The sequence below is a fragment of the Melanotaenia boesemani genome, chromosome 16 (assembly GCF_017639745.1).
Source record: "Melanotaenia boesemani isolate fMelBoe1 chromosome 16, fMelBoe1.pri, whole genome shotgun sequence".
NCBI classification, from domain to species: domain Eukaryota; kingdom Metazoa; phylum Chordata; class Actinopteri; order Atheriniformes; family Melanotaeniidae; genus Melanotaenia; species Melanotaenia boesemani.
In genome coordinates, this window is record NC_055697.1 from 14,113,154 (window position 1) to 14,137,683 (window position 24,530).

The window sequence follows — 24,530 nt, forward strand, 5'->3', positions numbered from 1 at the left end:
CAAAATGATTGCAGGGAATAAAAATTGGTAAAACTGATCATTTCTTAATATCAAACAATTGTGAAACTGTTGTATTTGTTTTAGTTGCTTCATGCAGTTTGATCATTTAACTCAGCCCACATCCAATTTGACAGGTTGGAGGGTAGGACTTGGTGGGCGTGGCTTCTACAGTGACATGGTAAGACATCTTGCTATTGTAGATGGTCCAACTCCATCTTCTTGCAAGGGAAAACTCCCAAAATGACCCAGTGACCTACAATTGAATGTTACCTGAACAGTTAACCATATTTCTAATACAGCCATATAGTGTATGTGTGCTGTATTTTTCTCACTGACCACAACACAAGTTGGTTAAAAAAAATGGAATATGAATGATGTGTTTAAATGTGTATTCAATTTTTTAATAAACTTAAATGCTATGACTGCAATGGTCATAGAGTCTCAGTAATGCTTCATTTGTCATGCACATAATCAGTCAAGTGGTGTAGAAGTGTTTTATTTATGAAACAGAACAATCTTCCAATGTCTGTAGAAAATGTGTACCTAACAACACATGTTTACAAAAACATTTAAATTTTGTGCATGATAGACTTTCAAGACAATGAACAAGATGAAAACCAAAACAAGGACATGAATAATATACAGACAATCATGTCCTTGACCCACATTGTACAGTCACACTAAGACCTTCATCTGGAAGCTTTTCCAGCAACACTGTAAAGTTTCACAACATCCATAAATGACACTTATAACTAACATATGAGTGAAAAAGTATTTGTATAAAATGTTTCACTGTATTTTATCTTCATGACTTTGACACACAGACAAATTTACAGATGAACCTCAGACTGTCAGGTCAAGTCATTTGGTGCACAACACTGGATTCACTCAGGATCAGGTATTTTAAAAACAAAAAGTGTAGCAGCCATTTTAGACGAATGACCCTTAATAATGTCTTACAGACATGGAATAGGGGCAATCAAAGGTATTACACCAGTACTAAAGTGACATATCTCTCTGAAAACTTAACAAATAGAATTAACTGTATCTGTCACCTTCATAAACATCCGCTGTGTTTGTGGATGTAATAATTTTTAAAGCAACTTTCTGCCACAGTTCCTCTGAAAGATTAGAAAAAACTAAAGGAAGTGCACAACATTAATAATCTTGCAGTATTGTAATGCGTTATCTTGACGTTTGTGATATTCAGTTATATGCATCAGTGTAAACAAATAAATAAATTATTTACAAACTAGCAAAAAATGCCAACAAACAGAACAGGCAGAGCTTAAATAATTTACAAAAGAAATTATAGTACAGACTTAGTATAAACATCTTTGGCACTGTTGAAATTGTTCACCCAAGCTCTCCATTAAAAACACATTCAGGATGAGAAGAAAGAGGAGAAATAGTGAAGAGCTAAATGACTAAGCTTTTGGTTACAACTTATGTTTGTCTGGGGCAGTATGAGCAGCTGTTGGAGTTACAGGACATTTAGAAGTTGCAGCAAATAGGAAACTGTAGGGAATCGCATACGTAAGTGGTTGCACAATGACTTTTAAATGTAGAATAGTTACACTAGTTATAGTTAGATAGTCTGCAGAGGCTTTTTAAAAACAGGTTCATTGTCATCAGGTTATCTCTCTCAGAATGAGAAATGTGTATAAATCACCAGGAAAATCTCCTCCAGTCAATAGATCAATGCAAAAAATTGCAAGTATGCAAAGTCCTATTTGAGTTTAAATGGCTTCAGAGGTGATGTCATATTTACTTGGAGAGATTCTTGTCTTTTGTCCTCTGATGTTTTCCTGCCCAACTTGATTCAGTTATCTGCCAAAAGAGAAAACACGTTCCATTACGGCCACATTTAGAAACAAAACTATGACACTCAGTGAGATTCTCAGTCAAAAGTGGCAGGGTGCAGGAAGGATATGTGCAACATAAGCATTAAAAAAATGTGTAATTGTTAAAAAAAAATGCTGCAGGCTTTTCTTCCTCTGTTTAGTACTCAGTAAAAGATCTCAAGTCCTTGGACACAAGGCTTTACACAATGCATCTGGGGCATTGTACACGGGCAAGCTAATAAGCAGAAACATAGCATAATTTCCGTGCTTCAGACAGCATACAAAACAAAGCCCTTCTAATCTTTACCTTGTAAAGACTGTTGGGAACTCCGGCTTATCTGAGGTTTGGAAAAGATGTTGAAGGTTTAAAGATTTTAATCACATACATTAAACATGGGGAGGGTTTTCTCTCCCATTTTCTGATCTTTGTATAGTACATGTATCAACATCTGCAAACCACATTATATACTAACTGCTGTACACAACATACACATGCATACATCCCAGCGTTAGTCCCAAAAAACGGTGACTAACGCAGTGGGAGAAAAGGTCTCTATAGCTTCTCAGTTACATTAAAAAAATTCCTAATAAACTATTATCTAATAAAAAATTCTTACTTGTTATTGACCATAGATCATTTCTAGTGACAACGGTGCACTCTACTGTATCCTGTTGCTGCAGTCTGTGGTTGTATTTTCTTACAATTTGAAAAATTACAAATAAAAAAAAAAAACGAACTTAAAGTTTACGACTTACAAAGAAAAAGAAAGCTTGCATTGTTCCTTCTTGTATGTAACACTTCATATATATACACACACTAGATATTTTCCTTAAAAGAGAACAGAAGTATTTGTGGCTCTAACTTACCTCTGCACTCGTACTTGAGGTCAGAGAAGAAAACCAGCTCTTGTGAGAAGACGAACAAACCTAGCCTGCCACCAGCAAATGTCTTGTCATAAACTGGTCCTGAGTCGGCCATGATCTGCTTGCCTTCATAGACCACAACCCTGCACAACACAGGCAACATGAACTGTTGTTATTTTTCACTGAGATTGGTTTTTAAATTAGGATTATGGATTGATGACATTACCTTATGAAGCCAGTCTTTGGTCTATGGATGAGATGCCACCTATAAGCTGTGTAATCTTTCCAGCCAATGTTTTTGGGGTCATGCCACAGAGTGCGCACCTATGTAAATTATATAATACTGAGGATTAATGCATTCTTTAAAACAGACTGTATAGCATTTAGACTGTAGCCCACCTGTCCTGCAGTGTTGCCTGTGTGCCACAAAGCGTTCCTCAGATTTTCACCAGTGCCCGTGGTTGAGTTCACAACTTTGAGTGACACACCTGAGATGCCAAAGGCTTTGGAGGGCTTGTCCTCCCAGTAAGTCTGTGTGATCTGCTTCCACATCACGACATAAAAGCGCCCACTCGACTGGTAGCCAAAAACAAAGCCAGCATAGTCATCATCCCTGTCTGTGTTCACATACATTGTCCCACTGAAGTCCACTGCATTGAACTCATCGAAACCTGTGGTGGTGTAAAGAAAAATAAAGATGTTCTGTACAGTCAAGCAGTTACAAATCTTTTAAAAACGCCAACGTGTTGAACTGTGCTGCTCACCTACTGCAATACCAGGATCAGAGTTGGCAGTCTGAACCAGCTCTTTGCCCTGGTGTCTGACCACCCAGTTGGGATCAATCTGAGTGGTTCCCTTAGGATCCAAGTGGACCATCTGGAACTTCCTGAAGTCTGTTACACTAATGGCATTGTTCTCAGGACACACATCAAGGATATCTGGGATGTTATCATTGTCAAAGTCATCTTTACAGGCATCTCCTCTTCCATCCCCTGTTGAGAAAAAAACAAAGACATAACGATAGGGTTGACCTAATTTTGCTTAGGTTGAAAAATATTTGTCAGCATATGTGAGTGTTATAGTACTCCCACTCCAGAGATTGTTGAGGCGCTCCTCCAAGTTCAAATGAAAAATGAATGGAAAATAATTCCTCCTGAGAAACTGACTTTAATAGCATTGTCATTATGACTAAAGCAAATCAGCCATCTCTTCATGTAGTGACAGCTTCCTCTGATACTTGTAACTTTGTGAAACCTGAAGTATATTAAAATTAGACAGCAGGCCAGGAACTCAGCGAGGAAAGAATGCAGTGGGCTAATGAGGACCGCTGGCTGGAAGTAACTAGCTCCCTCCTGTCACCAGCTTTGTTGTTGCACAAGGCGCTGAAACAATTCTATCAAATAAACACTATCTGACAAGCTTTGAAGAATGTGAAAGCATCATGTTCATGGCTCTCTTCTCTCTGCTCTGCTTCTAGTTCCAGACAGCTGCACAAACTCCAGGTAACCTTACATATATTGGGCAGTGTGGATTTGATGGTTCAGCCTAAAAGAAATAAAAACTTCACAACCTGGCTTGTGCCCTTCTGGCTAGCTCACTAAAGTCATGTAGAATGACATCACCGGTACCAGCCCCGATGTTGACTTTCCACTGTCACCATATTTCACACCTGCTACATTAAAACCATTTTCTAAACATTTGGAAGAAGGCAAATAATAAAATCTGTAGGACAAGGTATTTCAGCAAGCAAAGAGAAACTACTGGACTATACAAATCTTGCTATAGATGATCATAAAGTAACATTATAGCCTCAATAAGTGACTCCCATTGTGCAAAATTATATTCAGTAGTACTTATGCAACATTAAGCCACTGCAACTATTGACAGTTTGCTGCAAGTACAACCTTTAACTTATGTTAAAAACTAATTTTACTTTAGCATGAAAATTTTAGAACTCCTCGCATTTTTGTATTCATATTTAATAAAGTGTCGCTACCAGCAGACATGTATGCAAAACAACAGCAGCTGGATGATTCAGAAGCCCCCAACTTGCAGCCACCACTGCATTGTTTAAGGTTCCCATGGAATTAAATTAGTTCTTCAAGAGTTTTTAAATTATCCATCTTGCACAGCATACACACAACTTACATGGACAGTCTCTGACCCACCATTTTGTAGGTATTCCTAATGGTATTCCAGAGATTGCAATTTCCAGAAAGTTCATTATAAATTGAGATTTTGGGAGGGAGTGGCCAACAGTGAGTTGGTGCCTTGTGAGAACTCTAAACCTTAAATGCTACATCCATACCATCAGAGTCCAGCTGGTCTGCATTGGGTGTTAGTCTGCAGTTGTCCTTGTCATCGGGTATACCATCATTGTCATCATCATAGTCACATGCATCTCCTTTTCCATCCTTATCATGATCCGCTTGATTGGCATTGGCCACATAGGGACAGTTGTCTAAATTGTTCTGATGACCATCTTCATCGATGTCCTGGTTGTTGTCACACTGATCTCCAACCAGGTCATTGTCAACATCAGTCTGTTGATGAATACAAATATCAGTATCAACACTTCTTGCACCAACTGTACTGATATGTATCATCATGTGCAGTGTCGGGCACAACCTGGTCAGGGTTATGAAGCAATGGACAGTTGTCACATTGGTCACCAACTCCATCCATGTCAGTGTCCTTCTGGTCAGTGTTGTACACATAGGGACAGTTGTCATTCTCATTTAGGATTTCTGAGGGGAATTTAAAAAAAAAGACATTTTTGTTTGATTTTAAGTTTTAGAATTAGACTTTAGACTTGTCTTAGATGCCTGATTCAAGCATGGCTACTTTACCATCTCCATCAATGTCCACTGCACAGGCATCCCCTTCTCCATTGTGGTCTGTATCTATTTGTGCAGGGTTGTGTTCATAGGGGCAGTTGTCACAGCGGTCACCAACTTCATCTTTATCAAAATCAAACTGGCGAGGATTGTAAAGGAGGGGACAGTTGTCCTGTGGCAGAAAGAAGATGTTTACTAATGAGTTGTTTAACATCTGCTAGGTCTACGTGAGGAGTAGGAGGAGTAATTTGCAGAAGTAAAACTAATCTTTGAACTCCAGGGAATAATACTCAAATATTTTTTTTGGGGGGGGGGGGGGGTGGGGGGTAAAAGTCTTTATTAAAAAATAGTAATAACTTAATATAATAGCACCATAAAAGCCTATCGAGCTCTTCAAAGTGTAGAAGAGTACAGTGGATACAGTGCTAGAAATTGCATAGAAAACAAACTACTGGCAAATGAAACATTCATTTGATATTTATAAAGAAATTCCCTAGAAAAAAATCCCAGACACCTGAGCAGTTTTTGTAATTAGTATTTCAATGTTTGCCAGTTATCATTATTTACTAATTCAATATTCTAAGACTGTAAAACAAAACAGGCATGATGCCACATTATATGTCAAATTTCTGACAGAAGGGCTTTTTACTTTTGTCCAAACAATCATTTTTCAAGATAACTTGGAGAAACAATTTTTCTTTTAGACAGCACATCTGGAGATGAACAGTTTCTTCTTTCTTACATAACCTGAACTTCAAGTTTCGCTGTGCAGTGATTCACTGAACTGATTTGTTGAACTCTTATAAAGATTGACTATGTTTAATAATTTCTACAGTAAAATCAGACTTTTTAGTGCATCTTATTAAATCAATAATACTTACTTTCTTGATAAATTTTGTGACAAAAATTTACCTACCCTTTCATCCAGAATTCCATCATTATCGTCATCCTTGTCACAAGCGTCTCCTTGGCCATCTTTGTCCAAGTCTTCTTGTCCAGAATTTGGGAGGTTAGGGCAGTTATCCTGAAATTTTACAAAGACATTTTGGAGTTCAGAGAAGCTGCGGTTCATTACAGAATAAGCAGCGTAAACATATCTTACCTTCTTGCAGTGATTTGTGGTGTTGACACCACACACGAGGTTCTGATTGGGCCATCCATCCAAGTCTGAGTCTTCACCACAAATGAAGCCATCCCCAGCATAACCAGTACGACACTCACACTTGTACATCGGGTCGCTGAAGTGGCTGATATAGATGCATTCTGCATATTTGTGACAGTTGTGGGTCTTATCCTTACATGGGTTCTCCGGCTCACACACCTAAAGAAACAAAGAAAAGAAACAGGACTGTTTATGAGATGTACAACTGTTCGAAAAGTCTGGATCTGAACTTTTATCTAGAAAAAAACCCCAAAAGACAGCCCTCGATAGCTTTATTATCAGTTCTATACATAGTTTTCTTTTTGTTGTCAGCCCCCGATGACGCGTTCAAATCAAAAACAGTTATTCTGCCGCCACTCCTGGGAGCTCTCTTTATAGAGGGCCCCTTTAACTGAAGACAACTTTAAATCAAAGTGATGGGTTAAGGGAGGAATTCTGGAAAGAGCCAGAGCAAGGGGACTTCTAGGCACAGTTGATTTTATGAGATCCTATTTGATGCCATCATACATCTAATTATGATCTACTGCTGAGCCTTTACTGGAGCCCAAGGTATTCACAGCTGCCACTTATTACCAGAAGATAAACCTAACTGCAGTTCAGATGCCTCACCATGAACTCATGGAGCCGAAAATGACAGCAAGAACCGGCCTTTGATCAAAGATGTGAAACAGAGCTTTTTAATGCCAACAATGAGACAAATCCCTTTTCCTCAAGTCCATTAGGGAAACTGGGACATCAAATAACAGACAGGCAGCTGCACAGACTGAAGAATGGCAAAATGGTCCATGAGTAATGTCAAGCAAGAGGATGCACAGCATGCTTTTCAGTTTTCCAGGAACTCAGAGAATTCAGTGATCATGAAAAAGAAGAAAACAGATGTGACCCATTCAAGTGTGACATACATGACATGTTATATTACCTACTGTTGCAGTAAACATGTAACAGTTACGATCTCATTTAATGTTTCTGGGATGCATCCATTCAACATCTAAATGAAAATGCAATTCAAAGAACTGATTTGACCTGTATAACACATGTTTGTTGTTAAAAGTTACCCCACCCTCCTCCTACTCATTCTGCTTGCTGATTCTGGGTCAAAATAAGAAAAAATCATATAAAATGACCCAGGGCTTCCTCTCCAATACTGTAGAAATTAGGCTTCTAAATCATCAGAGTTTGTGCTTTAGTCAAGTATAAATGTCAATCTGACAAAAATCCACACAGCTGCTTTTGACAATTTGCCTGGAGCTATAGGTCCACAATTTATCTCTTACCGGATACTCTTTCTCACTTCTTCAAGACAGCCACAGCAACCTACGTGTAGTCTATGAAAGGCACCAAACAAGATTAAAAAACACTCACTTGTTTTTTCTGTTTGGCAGCCTCCACACCCATACCGAAAGGCTGGGTGCCCTTGTAGCGTTTTGGACAGGGCAGGCAGTGGAAACCTGGATCAGTATTGACGCAACGCTGCGTTCCACTCACTTTGTAGCAAACATCAGACACCATGTCACACTGCGAGAGAGGAAATAACAACATCAGCAAAATGCAAACACATGAATAAATTAAGTGTCAAAATCAGCATGGCTTATGCATCCACAAAGAGCGGTAAGTTTCACCTCATTAATATCCTCACAGTGGGTTCCATTTCCACGAAAACCAGCAGGACATGGACCACATTCCCATGACCCGTCAGCAGAGCTGCTGCAATCCACTCCCCCAAAGCATGGGTTGGACAGGCAGCCATCTGTGAGGGGAGTTATATGACAAGGAGGACAATGGGGAAAATTTCTGTGAACATTAACATATCAGTCTAGTTTGTCTCTTAAATAATTTAACTTAAATTTTTAATTATTCCAAATAAGTAAATAAATAAATAAAAATAAATCAGCTGTAGCTCCAAACTGTTGTGCTATTATTATTAACATACTAATGACCCTCCTCTAGTTTAGGGTGTTAGAATAATAGCTAACAGTCTTGTGGGAATTTAAACAATAAGTTTGACATAAAGCCACAAACGTCAACCTTGTGGTGACACAAATTTAACTAAAATGGTAGCTCAACCAACTTTCCAATGTTGGAGCCTGTTGACTTGTGCTCACCAATGGGACAGTCCTCCTTGTTACAGCTGTCACTGTCGCTGGCCTCCCCAATGCACTTCTTGCCACCATGTTGAGGTTTGGGGCTGTTGCACTCCCGTGAACGAGTTTTGACTCCCCCTCCACATGTTGCTGAACATGTTGCCCATGGGGACCATGGTCCCCAGCCACCATCGACTAAAAAGAGTCACACATTAAATGTTTAGGACAATCAAGAAGTATATTTTTCTAGTTTTCTTGCATTAACCTGTATTTAAAAATAATACACTTTGGAAACTTATATAATGAACCTACACAAAATACTCCAACGTAGTTCAATTAAATCAAAACATAATTATGAAAAAAATATTTTTTTTAGAAATATGAAACTCAAAAATAAAGCATACACATACATTCATTCTTCTGCTTTTGAAGCCTTAATTCAGTATTTGTTGCTGACAATTAGGAATCAACTAGTTTTTAATTCAATCAAGTCCAACTGTGTATAATGTGCCATTTGATCCCATCACTTGTAAAAAGCTCCAGATTCTGAAACACAATCAAATAGGAGGCACCGACAGCCAAACAGCACAGTGAAATTATCAGAGATCTACAAACAGGAAAATTAAGATTGGTTTAAAACAATATATACCAAAATCTCTGAAAATAACACAGAGCATCATTAAATCCATCCTACCAAGAAAAGGCATGCCACCAAAAACCACAGGCCAGACAAGGAGGGCATTAATTTAGAGAGGTAACAAATAAGCCAGGTAACCCTGCAGGAGCTGCAAAGCTCAGCAGTGGACTAGAATATGTAAGATTTAATAAGGCCAAACATCAGTAATCTGTCTCTACAAACATTTAGGAGATGGTATTCTGCTACATAAATTGCATGTTGTTCTCTGAAAACTAAAGATGAGTTGCAAATCCAGCATCCAGCAAACACAATCCACACAGTGAAGCATGGTGGTGGCAGTATCATGACAGTAAGACTTGGGAAATAGAACTGAGGGACTTGTGTTTGGTGCTAAAGATGGGCAACTTCTTTAGGAAAACCTGATTCAGTGGGATACTTTTAAGTATGACAAACAGTTAAGTGATTCAAGCGGACACGTTTAATTTCTTTTTAAAAAAGCCTGGCTAAAACTCAGGGCTCAATATGGCTGAGAATCTGTGATGTGACTTAAAGACTACTGTGAATAATAAGAAATAGAAAAGTTTTGATTTGAAGAATGGGCAACAATCCCAGTGCCAAACTTATAAAAACAAAAGCAGAGACATGCAGCTGAAATTGTCGCCAGTCTACAGGGAGGAGATTCATTTTTCACCTTTACAAGACAGGTCAACAACAGGCAAAATTCTGAAAAAGGTGAATACTCTTTGAAGGTACTGTAATCCATTGCTCAGAAATTTAAACTCATACTGTCTAAACAAACAACTCAGAGGTGGACTCAGACAGAATTATGAAACCTTATACTTCAAGAGAAAACATACTGAGCCAATTTTTCATTGACATTTCCTGAAAGACTGACAGGAGCACAGTCTTAAGCTGCCTGAGGAAACTGACTGTCGTACACATGGGCACACTAGCCACTTTAACATAGATACTGCTTTTGAGGAATATTCTCCAGAGCTGAGAAACTTACTTGGACATGGCTTGGCAGTGCAGCTTTGAGTCTCTCTCCCACTTCCCTCACAGTCTTTGCCCCCAAGCTGTGGCACAGGAGCGTTGCAGTGGCGTATCCTAGTGATCTGTCCTTCTCCGCAGGTCACAGAGCAAGTCGACCAAGGCGACCACAAACTCCACCCTCCGTCTTGCCGAACTGGGTATGAGACATCCAGCAGATCAGGCAGACATCACCAAAACAAACATGTTAGTGTCATCCTCTTGGTTTCTATTCAGTCAAATTGTAACAGAAGGAAATACAGAAAATCAGCCACCACGTTTTCTACAAGTAAAAACCGCGACGCTTCACTTACAAACATGCTCTAAGATGCTTGCACCAGTATTTATGTCATTATGGGTAAACTATCTCTTAGTGATTAGACTGATTCAGTCACTCACACAGATCCACTGAAAAATTAGCTGCAAGTAAAATCACCACTCTGCATATGCAACCAATTTTAAGATCCATTAATATTTTATAATTTTGCACAGAGGACAGCGGTGAGTCATGGGATTGTTGAGCACCCTCTTGGCCTGTGATTTATTTGGAATTAGCTTTGACTGGACACACCCCACAACCCAACCATGAGATCCAGCTCTTCACTCACACACAGTCGCACTGTGATAGGTCAAGATTTATGGAGATGTGAACTCAGTGTTTTGCACTTTTGAAGGATCTCATCTCATATTTAACTGAGCTACGCCACCTTTTTTTGTTGTTTTGTTCCACCCTGACATATCCTACACAAATGTTTGTTTTACATTCCTGTCAGGGTCAAACACACGTAATTTGACGCAGATGTCACGACACCACGAGTCACAAAACTACTATTCAAACTAAGCAAGAAGACTTATTAAAGAAAAAATGTCCATACCACGACTGTCACATTTGCCCAGACTGCACTTGCGGGTCTGGATAGATGGTCCTGTGCAGGGGTTGCTGGTTGCATCACATGAGCGTCCCCTCTGTTGAGTTCCTATCCCACAGGTGACGGTGCACTCTGTCCACTCTGACCAGGGGGACCAGCCATCCTCACTGTCTTTAGCTGAAAAAAGCAACATCTTCATTGTTTCTTGCACAAGAAACTCTCCCCATACAAAAATTTAACCCAATTACAAAAGCACTGAAAAAAGATCATGACTGAAGTGTTTATTCCTAATGTCGGCCTGTTTATCAAATGACTTCATCTCCATAACCCACAGCGGCCTTTCTTAGTGTCAGTAAATATGCGGTTGACTCCCACAGACAAACTGGCTGCAAGAGTCCTGTGGTATTAAAGTTTAACATGCATGGAATATTGTTTTTTATGGCACATCACACTATTTATTAAAAAAAAGCAGGCATAAGTGACTTTATATGATGAAGAGGTTTCAGTTACTTACGCATGCACACAGGGCAGCACTCGCCATCAATAAATGAGGGGCTGGCACAGGCCACTGGTGGGCATGTAATTTGATGACACACAATCTTAGACTCCTGCAAATATCAATGAATGTTATAAATATATCAGAGTCATTAACACCCACAGTAAATTTGCATAATTCCACATGACTTGGAAGTACCTGGCAGGTACATTTAGTGCAGCTGTCCACAACCCAGTCTTCCTTGTCCTCAAACAGGCGGCCGTCCTGCCAGCACATGTTTTTCTCTTTAGAGTCCTTCATTCTCCTGAGGGCTTCCTTCATGACTGTGTTCTCCTCTGTCTGAACACACAGCAACAGATTAGCAGTCAGGGAGTTGATAGTGAGAAATGATTAGGACACACTCATGCAGTGATAAAGCTATATGGCCGCTGGTGGGTAGAGTGATTTAACTGCTGACAGGCAGATTTTTTTAGAAGCACTTGATAGGTTACGTTTCAGCTGGTAGTGAGAGGAAGAGTATTTGCGTCTCCTGCAGAACAGTCATCCTGTTGTGCTGTTGTAGATGAAAGTATAATCCACTAAAAGTTTATTAAAATTGTCAATAAAATAAACGGAATGTGGGAATGTGGTCCATGCTAAATTTAGCATCTTGTAATGTTTTTAAAACATTTATCTTGTCAACATATGTACAGTCCTCTGGGGATGCAAAAATTAAAAAGTTACACCAAATGAAAAAGTTACTCAACTGGGGTGACATTAATACTTTGCAGTTTTCAAGACATTCAACTTCTCTACATCTACATTGCCTTTAGGAAAACAAACCACTGAAAGTGCTGCTATGTTACTCAAGTTACAACCTCCAACCGACTTGGAAACCAGGGGAACTCTGGCTGGACTCCTCAACACTTGGGAACTGTCAGTCGATAAGCTACTGCCAAAGATTTGTCTGAATAAGTGTGTGAATGTCCGAATAGGGAAACAGCAGTGTGCAACGCAAGAGTTTAAGACACCACTCGGTCTGGAAGAGCCTCAGGGACCCTTCTCATACCAGCCTCTTTTTTTTTTTTTTTTTTTTCCTTTTTCCCCCAAGGTTCATGCCCAGACTCTCTTATTGCTGGGAGGCTCCCAGAGGAAACACATGAGCTGTTTAAACAAAGCCAAACATTAGACTGGACCCATTCGCTGCCAGGGGAACACTTCCTATATCCACATGTAACATGTCATAAAATCTGTCTGACTCATGCTGCCACAGATAGCAGGAGTCAAATGGGTTCAGCCATCACAGGCCACTCTATAAACAGACCTGCGGCTACTAACTGTTTGCTTTCAAACCAATGTAGGTTACCTAGTAACCCAATTCAAACTTCTTAGTTTCTGGCTGTCGCACAGAGCTTTGTCATTTATTCCAAAATGCAAAATTCCTTCCCTTATTTAAAGACATTCATCACAGAAGTTGGACTGTAAAATACAGCAAAACGGGCAGCAGCTTTTCTAAAACAAACACAAGTCAGGTTTAGGTTTGATTTACACCACCTTCGAGAAAATCAGTTGGTTAACCACATTTGTCATTTTTATGACTTACCACTTTTTGCAAGCCGTCAATAAGATTACTGACGACAACGCGCAGGCCTTTGAGCTCCTGGAACATGGTGCTAAGTTCCTCACAGGAGCGTTCACACATATCTGCACCCAGGTCATCTGTCTTCTGACCTATACTGTTTGTAGTGATGGAAGTTGCTACATCCACCATTTTTGTGCTCCCACTAACAGCATTTTCATCATCTGAAAGAAAAAAAAACCCAAAACAAAACAACGCAATTAAGGTAAAAGCAATTATGTGAATCAGCAACACAGACCAGTGATGGAAGACACTATTATGGTTATAACATAAAGACTCTGATGAGGGCACAGAGTGGTTTCCTGTTTTCCTGTAACAGGCTAAAAGATGACAACTACGTAGTAAATGCAATGTTTGTTACCTTCCCAAAACCAGATGTGTGGTCAGCAGCAATGTTTGATTTTAAAATGTATCTGTCTGAGATGATGATAGTAAATCTTTCTGCAAGAGATGACAGCAGGGCCAGCTGTGGGAGGACCAGAGAGCATGGCACTGTTTGAGCACACATCTGGCTGTTCTTCTTGTGATGGAAAAAGCTACATCAACCTTAAATCTGCCTCAACTTTTAAAAGAGTGGACACTTCCAACAAGCTGAAGTGAACACAGAACCTATAAAAACCTATGGTCCTTACAGCTCATCAGGCACTAGAGGGACCTCTGTCTCAATTAGTGTGTGAAAACCACTAAGCTGCAGCTTCTTATCCATTACTCACCTTTCACTTAAGTGCACACAGTGGAAAATAGCACAGTCTTTAACTACAGGGGTTGTTTGATGGGCTAAATGTCAAATTTTCTTTGCACAATCAACACATCTGGAGCAGGAAGTCCAGCCAAGGGTAACGTGTCTACCAGCTGTGATCTTTGCACAACACAGACAGGCAAAAAAATACAAGTCACACAGCAGGACAGGGCAGTTTTTGTGGGTGGAGTTTTCAGTGAACCTTGTGACATAATAACTATCCACATTCCCTCACTTCACCCCATCATTTTACACTCAATTAGCATCCTAAACTATTGAACTGCATCAGTGAAGGATTTAAGAAAAATAATCACACATAAGACACATATCAAAGTCCTGTGGAATGCCCGTCATTCAGCTGAAGCACTGCCCATTTCTGCAACTGGTTTGGACCTAGCTATGTAAATTGGTGAAGATTTATAGCAGGCTGGGGACTCTAAATCAAGAAGTCATCCAAATTGCCCAGTGATGTTCCACTATGTTTTATTTCCTCCTCAGTCTGCTGGAATCATTCAAATCTCAAGAGGGCTCGTCTGTGAAAGCATTCACACATTTTTCCTCTCCCTGATAGGCATTTTCTGTTTTGTCAACGTACAAAAAGGAAAGAATAAAAAAAAAAGACCAAAAAGCCACCCTAATTTTAATGTTGCTTATTAATGTCCAGTTTGACACATTTTATGAGTGTGGGTTGTGTGGGTTTATGGGTGACTTTGGCATTAAACTCTAACAGTGTAGAAGCTCAACCTGCACCAGCTAGCATACAGACAATTTTAGGACTTCAACTTTTGTTAAACAAATAAACTCCTTCAGCTGGAATTCTGTTCATCTTGCGATAACAGAAATGCAACACTGCGCAACATCGCACACAGCGTATGGATTCAGTTTGTCACAGCACACCAGACTCAAGGTTTCCAGATCTAGTGCCCTTGCAGAAAATGGTTATGAGCAGATTTACTTGGATATCTGTATCTTCACATGTGCTCTTGTGTGATCCCTGCTGAGGGTCACAGGGTCTTTGTTCTTCATGTGAGCACAACTTCAGCTGAGAAAAGCAACCCAATCAGCCAATTTATGACCTCACTAGCTGCATGTGTGTGTATGTGTGAGCAGCTGGAAGTAAAAGCTCTGTGCTCTACAGTATAGCCCTCACTCTCTCTTTTTCTATTTTCTTTCCCAGGGTATTATCCCAAATCTACTGCCAATGGAAATAAATGTAAGCATCTGTATCTCCTTTTGTGCACTGCCCAAACTCCAGCCACTGCATCCACACTGCTGTTTCTGGAAACATGAAGCAATGGTGGGGAGATCTAGCTGCGTATCAAATTTGCAAGCTTTCTGACCCAATTTTTTGAAAAAGGGGGCTAAATACATACAGAAGGTGTCAAGAGGCAATCTAAAACTATTTGCTGTGGTTATACTTAACAAAAGACAGACGCCAATTGTTGGGGGTTTGCATGAGAAAGAGTTTCCATATCACATCTGCAAGGTATCAAGCTTGAAACAGTTCGTAAATATAATTAGTTTGACTCATCTTTTGGGTTCTGATAATCATATAAAATAGAAATAGTTTCCACCCCTCCAGCCCTGCAGGGACTCTTGGATGAGTGCAGTTTTAAACAGCTTTATGATAACATCCCTCCAAAGAAAAACTCCATTCTCACCTTTCTTATCAAACTTGCAGTCTCTGCTCAGGAGGATATCTTCCACTGATGTGTCAAAGATGAACTGCACATTTTGAAGAAGGCCCTGTTAAGTGGGAAAATGTGGTTATTATCTCTGATAGATATTTTGGCTTCAAGGGCACATTGCAATTCCAACAATTTCATACTCCAGGGTGGAAAGTTACTCTTATCTTATAACAGTCTTTCACCCTCAACTTTACGCACAAAAGGGGATATTTAAAGTCTAAAAATGGAGTGTTTTCAACACAAAAACTCCAGTGCAACACAGAAGTACTCAGCCATATTATGAAAAAGAACCTTGTTAGTCTTTACTCTTTGGTAATTGTTATTTAAACAGAGCTGTCATCACAAGCTAAGTAAAGACCACAGTCTTGTATTTAGAGAGGTGAAAAATACTGTACAGACGGTTTCCAGATTTTAGGGAATCTTTGACCATTTACCACAAAGACATGGTTACTATCTTACCCTAAAGTGGTTCTCTCGAATGGATCCTTTAGCAACATACAGGCGGCTTCCTTCATGCTGCAGGTGCTCATAGAAGGGCTCTTCCAGGACGATGTTGTCGATGAGGCTGCAGCCCACATACAGGTCCGCATTCTCCCCATGAACATGGAGAATGACATTCTTCCACTGTGAGTCAGACAGGTCCACATCCTCAAACGAGATCACGTTCTGCGAGCCGTCCACCCAGTATATGAGGTCCAGAGTGTTGGCACGTCCATTGGACACGATCTCAAACTGCCGCCTGCCATCAGGACCCTCCAGACCGATCAGAGTGCCACGCGTGCCGCGGTCCTGGCGAATGCTGGCCACGAACACAAAGCCTTCATTGTTTTGGATCTGACGCAGTATTTGTTTTAGCGTAAGAGGATTTACTGAAGGCAGGTGGTCAAAGCGGATGAAGCGGTAGGCAGGGGCGTCAGCGTTTGGGCCCCGAAACTGTTTGGCCCCCAGAGTCCTGCGTGTAATGTGGCTGATTTCAAATAAGTCAAATGTTTCTTCCTCCGGCTCTTCATCTATACATCAGATAATGTGGAATGAAGGAATGAAAATGGAAAGTTTTGTCACTTAAGAGGAAAAGAAAAGATTTTGAATCCCAAATTGGAAAAACAATCAGAATGGTAGTGTACTCTAGCAGCAAGTCTCAGTTAAAAAATACATTAACACTAATTTCTGAGAATGACAAATCTACTCACCTTGAGGGGCTGCTTGGTTGATTATGGACAGGAGCAACAAGAAGAGGCTTCTCCTGAGTATCATCTTCTTTATATAATAAATAAAGTGTCTGTTAGAGTCTTTCTTTCTTTTCTGTTTTTCATTTTCTGACCTCCACAGTCAGATGCTGATGCTTCACTACAGCCTTAGTTATCCAATTAATAGTGTAAACAGTAACGAACAGTCTATAATATGACCTTGCCATGCTACAATACAGGTTAAAATAAACAATGCAACTTTAAATAAACTATATACAACACAGGAGGGTTTGTTTAGCCACACATTAACAATGAAGACATACAATCGACCGGTAAATGATTAATAATGAAGCCCAACTTACCAGACAAATTTAATTTATGTTTTATAGTCTGACTGATGTCCAGCAACAATAAAACAGAACAAAAAGAAAACAAACAAAAACTAAACCAAAAAAAGAAAAAAAATGTAAATATACCTATCTGATGGTTTGAATCAAGGATTAAATTAATGAGAAAGGGTCTTTCCCTGCAAAGCCTTTGTGTTAAAAAAAGAAGTTTAAATCCACTTTGTTTCACTACATCCACGGTCTGGAGGACCTGAGGCGCAACAGCGACTGCGCTCCCTCCTCCTTCGTCTTATATGCAGAGGCTGGCGGAGAGCCTGTCAATCACAGTACGAACGTTTTGTGGTCAGTTGTTAAAACACAGTTACATAATTATCTTCCGATTGCGTAGTTTTCTTATTTGCGCTCGCACGCTGAGCTTGGTTTGGGGGGATAGGGGTAGCCCCTCCTCTACTTTCTCCGACCTTGATGCCCGCGCGTCCCCTTCCCGCTGCCTCCACCTTCTAACTGGGTCTGCAGCAGCTGAGTCACTTTCTCAGCGGGAGACATGGGTTTATTTTCTCCGGTCAAGTTACAAAAACCAAATGAATGCAGCAAATACAGTTTAACTTAAATATGCAACAGTCCAGCAGAGTTGTCAGAATGGTCGCCTGCGGGTTTGCAACTTTTTGTAGTTTCAAAAATGCGAAAATATCAGTAACGCAAATCCTAGTCATGTCTGTAATGTGACACAAAAATAGATCATAAAAATGTATTTAATTCAACTGAAACTTACAGATGATTTTGGTCGTATATCTGGGAATTGTCATTGTTGCTGTGTCATCACATGGATGGGATACAAATCGGGGAGGGTTTGCATCAAATAGAAATGTGCATTCAATTTAAAGGAAAAAAAGAAGGGTTAAAGAACAGTTTTTAGCTGGTTTTATTTACCCAAAAGGGGTTGACTTCCTTTCAACAACCTGACAAAAATTACAAACAGGAGTGAACAATTAAAAGAACACAATGATGCCTACTGCTGATAAAAGCATCTATGGTGGCCAGAATTTAGCAGATTAAACCTGTCAGGGGTAGAAAAGTTTAAAAACACTACAGATTCCCTGTCAGTTCCATTGGATCTGGTTATATCCTATAACTTTTTTAAAAAAAATTAATCCAGATATATGCAACAACACTGAGGAGGTTCCACAGATTCAGACATATTTTAAACATTAGTTTATGCATGTTTATTGTCAAAACCACAAAATAAGGCTTTAAAAGATTTAATATAATGAGTAGATAAAAAAAGGGTCAACTTTGGCATCCTCAGCACCACGTCTAAGTCCAGAGCTGCAGAATATGCATTTGTTTTATCTGTACAAGGTTTTTAACTACGAGAAAAACCAAAGGTGAGAAAAAACAAAGAGTTATTTTCAACAAAGAGTCTCCTAAGCAGCATGAAGAACAAACATCTCCCTCCAAAGGGAGTTCATGTTTCCATCTCTTTTGAAAGTAGTTTTGATGATTTTCTGGGTAATTTGAACCTCATCACAATCCAGACCGTTCCTGCTTCACAGCATAGATTCATGCATAGACAAACACGTTGACTCCCCCATTAATGCCACAAACACCAGAAATCTGGAAGAGTAATAAAACAAAGGTGATTGATGTCAGTTAGGTTGATAAACAACTCTAGTTTCCAGTTCTCCTCTCCAGACTGTGACTTCACCATGGAGGTTTATGTGTTTTTAACACACACAAAGGTTCAGTGTGACTCAGGACCACAATCCAGCAGAGCAAACCTGGCACTTAAAATGTTTAAAAGCACTGAGAAGAGAAGGAGAGAGTGACACATGAAACATCTCCCAGCCTTCATAGAAAACATTGGATAGTGGAATGATCAAAATACAAAATACAAAAAAAGAGAGGTATGAATAATCTTAATTTGTAAAGTTTTTCAGCATATATTCATTTTACTTGTTCATGCCAGAAGCTGAGTAATGCCAATGAAAGAAATTTGGCCAGAATGACTGGCATTGTAAAACACGCTTGCATAATCTCCCAAATGGGATGACAGCTCACTTTGCAAGACAACTGAAGTATTTTGTTCAATAAGGATTTAAATCTCTGAAAAAAAAAGTTTTTGTCATCATTGCACATATATTTGAACTACAATAGGGGCTGCTTTTAACTTAATGCAGCTACAGCATCACAGTTTCTGCTGTTTTAAAGCCAAAGAGGCTTGTTTCCTTCCATTTGTAACCATATAGTTTTCAGCATGGTTGCTGGTAGCTGTCATGGATTTTTGTGTGTAAGTAGGCAAAACTTAATAGCCTATATAGGATGAAGTTGAGTCTGCCCTTTTATCATCAGTACTGGACAGCTGGGAACCTTGGAGCATGATGTGGCTGAAGTATAATGGTGACGGCGGCCTAGACATAAGAATGCTGAGAATGCGAAAGACACGTAGAAGAATTATGTGTTTATAATTGCGCCCTGAGGGGAATATAAAAGAAAACTTTTAAATAACTGGACTACCACTGTATTGTTTAGCAATCTAAGCAAATTTCTTGAAAAGCTACAAAAAATAAATAAATAAAAAAATAAAAACATGAATCATGAAACATGAATCAGATAAGTTTCTACTGACTGTTGTGAAGTAAATAAACTTGCTGTGCAGTGTCACGAGAGGCTGTCAGTACTGTCAACGATGCTCAGGGTTCAGTTCAGTCAAAGAACTTGACTAAAACTTTAAGAAGGAAAAAGAAAACAAACAAACAACAAAAAAAAAAAAACTGTGATGGACATCCAGAATAAAATTGAAATATCTCTTCCTCAGGAATGAATGAAATCTCTGGGAACATCTGGGATGTTATACCGGTTTCTGGGATGACATTGGTTGGTCTTGTTTGCTGGCTCATGTGGCAGGTAATCCATGTTAGACATGATTAGACATGATTCCAAAAGTTGTTTCCATTCCCTCTAATGTATAATAAGTTTTCTTTAAAACAGGCATATTTTTTTTTTTTGCCCATTAGTGGAATTTCTTTTTTTCTTCTTTTCAGATTTTTATTATTTTTTTATTCACATCTTATGAGTGCAAATCAAAAACCGCAATGGAAAACCAGTTGATGTGCTGTGTTATATCAGAAAACTCTTCTGTCTTTAGTAATATATACTCTCCTGCTCTTTCTTTGGACAAATCAGTTTTATTTTCCTGATTCCATTTTATATATATATATATATATATATATATATATATATATATATATATATATATATATATATATATATATATATATGATTATTACAACACCAAGCTCAATTTGATCATCATGCCATGTAGCACCTTATTAAGAAGGTTTAGCACAGGACACATCGGCTTTATTTACATAGAAATATAGAAAATGTACCAAATCTTGAAAGTGAAACATTTTTTTATTCCACGGAAAATATTTTCTCATACTAAATTTGATTATAACAACATGCATCAAATGACGATAAAAAGAGAGAATAAAACTGTAGTCATCAGACCATCATCCTTGAATATAGCTGATGAAATGTTGTAAAGAAAGATTTAGCATTGAGCAAGACAGTGTGCTAGTGTTGTAGTTTTTCATTCTTTTTTTGTTTGTCTCCCTCTCTCACCCGTATTGCCCAATGAGATGTGCAGAATATTCTTTTCACAACACAGGAACATCACACACTAAAAAAGATGTGACGGCCATGTTTACCACTGTGTAGCATTTCTCTTTCTTTTAACAACAGTCTGTAAACATCTGGGAACTGAGGAAACCAGCTGCTGAACCTTTTGTTGTTCCATTTTTGATATAACATTTATCTGTTTACTGGTCCTGGGTCATCTTCATCCTATTTTATGTTTCATGATGCATCAAACACTTTCAACTAGTGAAAACTCTGGATTGTAGGAAGACCAATGCAGCACCAGGACTCTCCTGCTATGGAGCCATGCTGTTATAATAAATAATAAATAATATTGCTGTTTTGCATGAAATAAGCAAGATCTTTCCTGAAAAAGACATCACTTTGATTCCCTAAAATCTGTATATACTTTTCAGAACTGATGTTTTTTTTTTTATTATTTGTGGAAGTTGCCACTTCCATAGACTTTAATGTAGCCCCATACCATCAGAGATGCAGGCTTTTAAACTGAGTATGGATACCAAGCTGGATTGTGCCTTTCCCTTGGAGCTCAGAGGACGTGGCATCCATTATTTCCCAGAAGAATGTCAAATTTTGATTTGTCTGACCACAGAACAGTTTTCCACTTTGTGTCTGTCCCTTTTTAATTAGTTTTTTTTTTTCCAGAGAAGACAGCAGCATCTCTGAATCATGCTCATACGTGGCTTCTTTTTTGCATAACAGCTTTGACCCATGTTTGTAGGTGGCATGGTGTACACAGGCAGTGATTTATAGAAGTGTTTCTGAGCCCATACAGTAATTTTTGTAACAAAATAATGTCTGTTTTTAATGTAGTGATGCCTCAGGGCTAAACTTTAAACTTTAAGAAGGCAGTCCTATACCCTGACCAGTTAGGGAGACTTAACTGCAGGAGAGGGACAGGAGAGCAACGACATACAATAAAGTATGATACTTTAAACACAAAAAGTTAAACACACAAAGGCATCAATGCATGGAGATAAAAAGAGAGCAGAGGACAGTAGAGGTACTTATTATATTGAGGTCTCCCAGCAGCCTGGGCTTGTAGTAATTGTTTTTCAGGGCCACCTCAGCCAGAAGAAAAAAAAAACCTTTATTAAATAAGAAGGTTTTAAGTCCAATATTCTAGTTGTTTTGGCATCTGCCTCCTGAACTGAAACTGGGAGATGCCTCCACAGGAGAGGAACCTGATAGTTAAAGGCTCTTCCTCCATTATACCTATGAAAACAAGGAACCTTAAGACTCTATTAGAATAATGGTATGACAGAGTGAGACATTTATAGCTGCCAGTATTATTTGTTACTTGTAAAATATCTCATATTAGTACTATCTGAGGGAAGGTGGAACCAGGCTAATGGTTTTTAGCTAAAAAAAATTTACTGTGCTTCTATCATTGGTGCTGACAAGTGTTATTTTTACCCACACAGTAGCAATTTTTCCTGTCACAATGTTATAGTGCTTCTTTTGCCTAATACTGGACAGATACATTTCACCCTCAGTGACTTCATTTGTTGTTTGTTTTTTTTTTTTGTTTTGTTTTTTTTGTCTTTTTTGTGTGTGTATTTACCCTCTATGTAAACACATATGTCTGCAGCAAGTTTTCTTTCTGAAAACTTTGGAACAAATATTCATTCTGCCTTGACCAGACGACAAAGCAGCTGGTTTGTAGATGATGGCGCAACACCACAGAAACCGCCAACTAAAACCTTTGGGCAACAGACGGCTTTAGAAAAGAGAAACAGCTTTTGTTCAGAAATAAATCTTGAGTGAGTAAAAAAAAAAGATAGATAGAAAGAAAGAAAGAAAAAAAGCAAAAGATCAGTTCCTTTAACTAACTGAAATATCTGCGTTGTGTAAACATCAGGAAGTTGGGATCTTATTTCTATCAGGGCATACAGAGAATTTCCTTTCAAAGTGAGATGGATTGTCACAGCTAGTACTTTACAACACCCAAGCTACTCGACAGGATGCTCATTTTACAGCGAGACTTTCACTTTGACTTTTCCGCTTTCCAGGAAAATTCTATTGGCTCTTAAGAGGCTAATGTCGTCTGTTAGTCATCCTAAATTTTCATCATGAAGGTGAGAACTATAATAAAGAGTCTTACGGTGATCTACAGGAGAACCAGTATCACCTAACCTGCAGTAAAGTTATAAATATAAAAGATTTCTGGGATACAGCATTTCCTTTTAAGTGTCTAATTCCAGTTTTAATGTAAAAATGGCTCAATTACCTTGGCTTGACTTTGATTGACTGGCAACCTGTCTAGGGTGTACCCTGCTTCTTGGTTATCGCTGCTGGAATAAGCTCCAGAGCCTGCATTAGAATAAGTGGGTATAGAAAATAGATGGAGGTACCTTGGCTTGGACCAGGCATTTCTTTAGTGCTCAATACTCTCCTCTCAAAGGATCACATGTGACCTATGTAGATGGGAGCTGTTGATTCATAAATCCAACAAACCCAATATTTCCTGCGCGATATTATGCTTGTGATCCAACAACATCAAAGGAGCTTTTCAGTATTATTGTAGCCGAGAGAACAAAACATGTTGATTCTTTTCTAAATCTAAACCTGCCAGACATCTATATTTGTGTGCTCAGCCAATATCCTGAGTGGACAGATGAACAGCGGGAATCTTGTTACTTCCTTTGTTGCCTAAAGGACTGTTGGAGGATGGTGGCATCCGAGATCTCCTTTGGTTGTTGGTTGTTCATGTTCAGTAAGGGGTCAAACACTGCCAGTTTCATGCAGCATTGCTTATGACAGTGACGCAATCAGACTTTATTTCATTCAGAGGTCTGAGACTTATTCCCAGATGTGTATTTGAACTGTTGGAGCTGAACATAAACAAAAAACCCAAATGGCAGATCTGAAATAAGAGGTTGCGGTTTAGTTCTTAGCTTCAAATAAATATGGGAAAAGTGCATAAAATGAGAACAAAAGAAGCTAGTAATAGTATTTCCCCAAATTAACTAAATTATACTTAGCAACATTTAGGTTAATAGGTTGGTGATTACTTTAGAACAATTGCTTCCACCCTCTTTCTCACAGTTGCATTTTCACTTCTGAGATGCAATCATTTGGTAATGACTTCCAGATTTCCATTTTTCCTTTTTGCAGATGTTATAGCAGACATGTTCTGAGGAAATGTACCAGAAGAAATTTGGGTTAATAATGAAGAAAATGTGTGCAGCTATGAATTAGAAATCAGAGCAAAGATTGAACAACCTATAATAAGACTGATGTGTATGCACTGGAAAGAACTACGAACAGTGAGTGAACAAAGTGAGAGAGGAGAGGAGGAGGAGCTCTGGCCTTGGGTCCCTGGGCACAGAAGGTGCTGCAGCATAGCTGAAGCTCCACTGCCTATACAAATTCATCCTGCATTGTTGCTCATTGAGGCACACTAAACAGGGTCACGTTTAAGTCAATAATTATGTTTAAGCACATCTGTTTAAGAACAAATGTTCTTGGG

General features: G+C 39.0%; 1 protein-coding gene across 3 annotated transcripts; it reads right to left on the reverse strand.

The window, feature by feature from the left end:
• Positions 1 to 480: 480 nt before the first annotated feature.
• On the reverse strand, positions 481 to 17,794 carry thbs2a (thrombospondin 2a). Of its 3 annotated transcripts, none has more exons than XM_042010955.1 (23): positions 17,414 to 17,794; positions 17,055 to 17,118; positions 16,324 to 16,874; positions 15,838 to 15,922; positions 13,402 to 13,601; positions 12,018 to 12,158; positions 11,838 to 11,931; positions 11,330 to 11,500; positions 10,435 to 10,611; positions 8,810 to 8,983; positions 8,327 to 8,454; positions 8,070 to 8,222; positions 6,648 to 6,866; positions 6,462 to 6,569; positions 5,558 to 5,717; positions 5,337 to 5,455; positions 5,017 to 5,251; positions 3,473 to 3,700; positions 3,108 to 3,379; positions 2,935 to 3,032; positions 2,712 to 2,851; positions 2,152 to 2,182; positions 481 to 1,830 (listed from the first exon to the last, which is right to left on the reverse strand). In XM_042010955.1, exons 2-23 carry the CDS (start codon positions 17,116 to 17,118, stop codon positions 1,827 to 1,829), a joined length of 3,552 nt encoding a protein of 1,183 aa, XP_041866889.1. In that variant the 5' UTR covers positions 17,414 to 17,794; the 3' UTR covers positions 481 to 1,826. The 3 variants fall into 3 exon arrangements, with proteins under 3 accessions (XP_041866889.1, XP_041866888.1, XP_041866890.1); XM_042010954.1 differs by having other exon boundaries at positions 17,055 to 17,121; XM_042010956.1 differs by lacking the exon at positions 2,152 to 2,182 and having other exon boundaries at positions 17,055 to 17,121; positions 17,414 to 17,793.
• Between the last annotated feature and the right edge of the window lie 6,736 nt (positions 17,795 to 24,530).

Coding starts and splice junctions, on each gene's coding strand:
- thbs2a (XM_042010955.1), bottom strand. CDS start 17,118: ATGATACTCAGGAGAAGCCTCTTCTTGTTGCTCCTGTCCATAATCAAC. Junction 8,984..10,434: donor CACTGCCAAGCCATGTCCAA/GTAAGTTTCTCA, acceptor GACTCTTTTTAG/TCGATGGTGGCTGGGGACCA. Junction 5,718..6,461: donor ATGGAATTCTGGATGAAAGG/GTAGGTAAATTT, acceptor TTTCTGCCACAG/GACAACTGTCCCCTCCTTTA.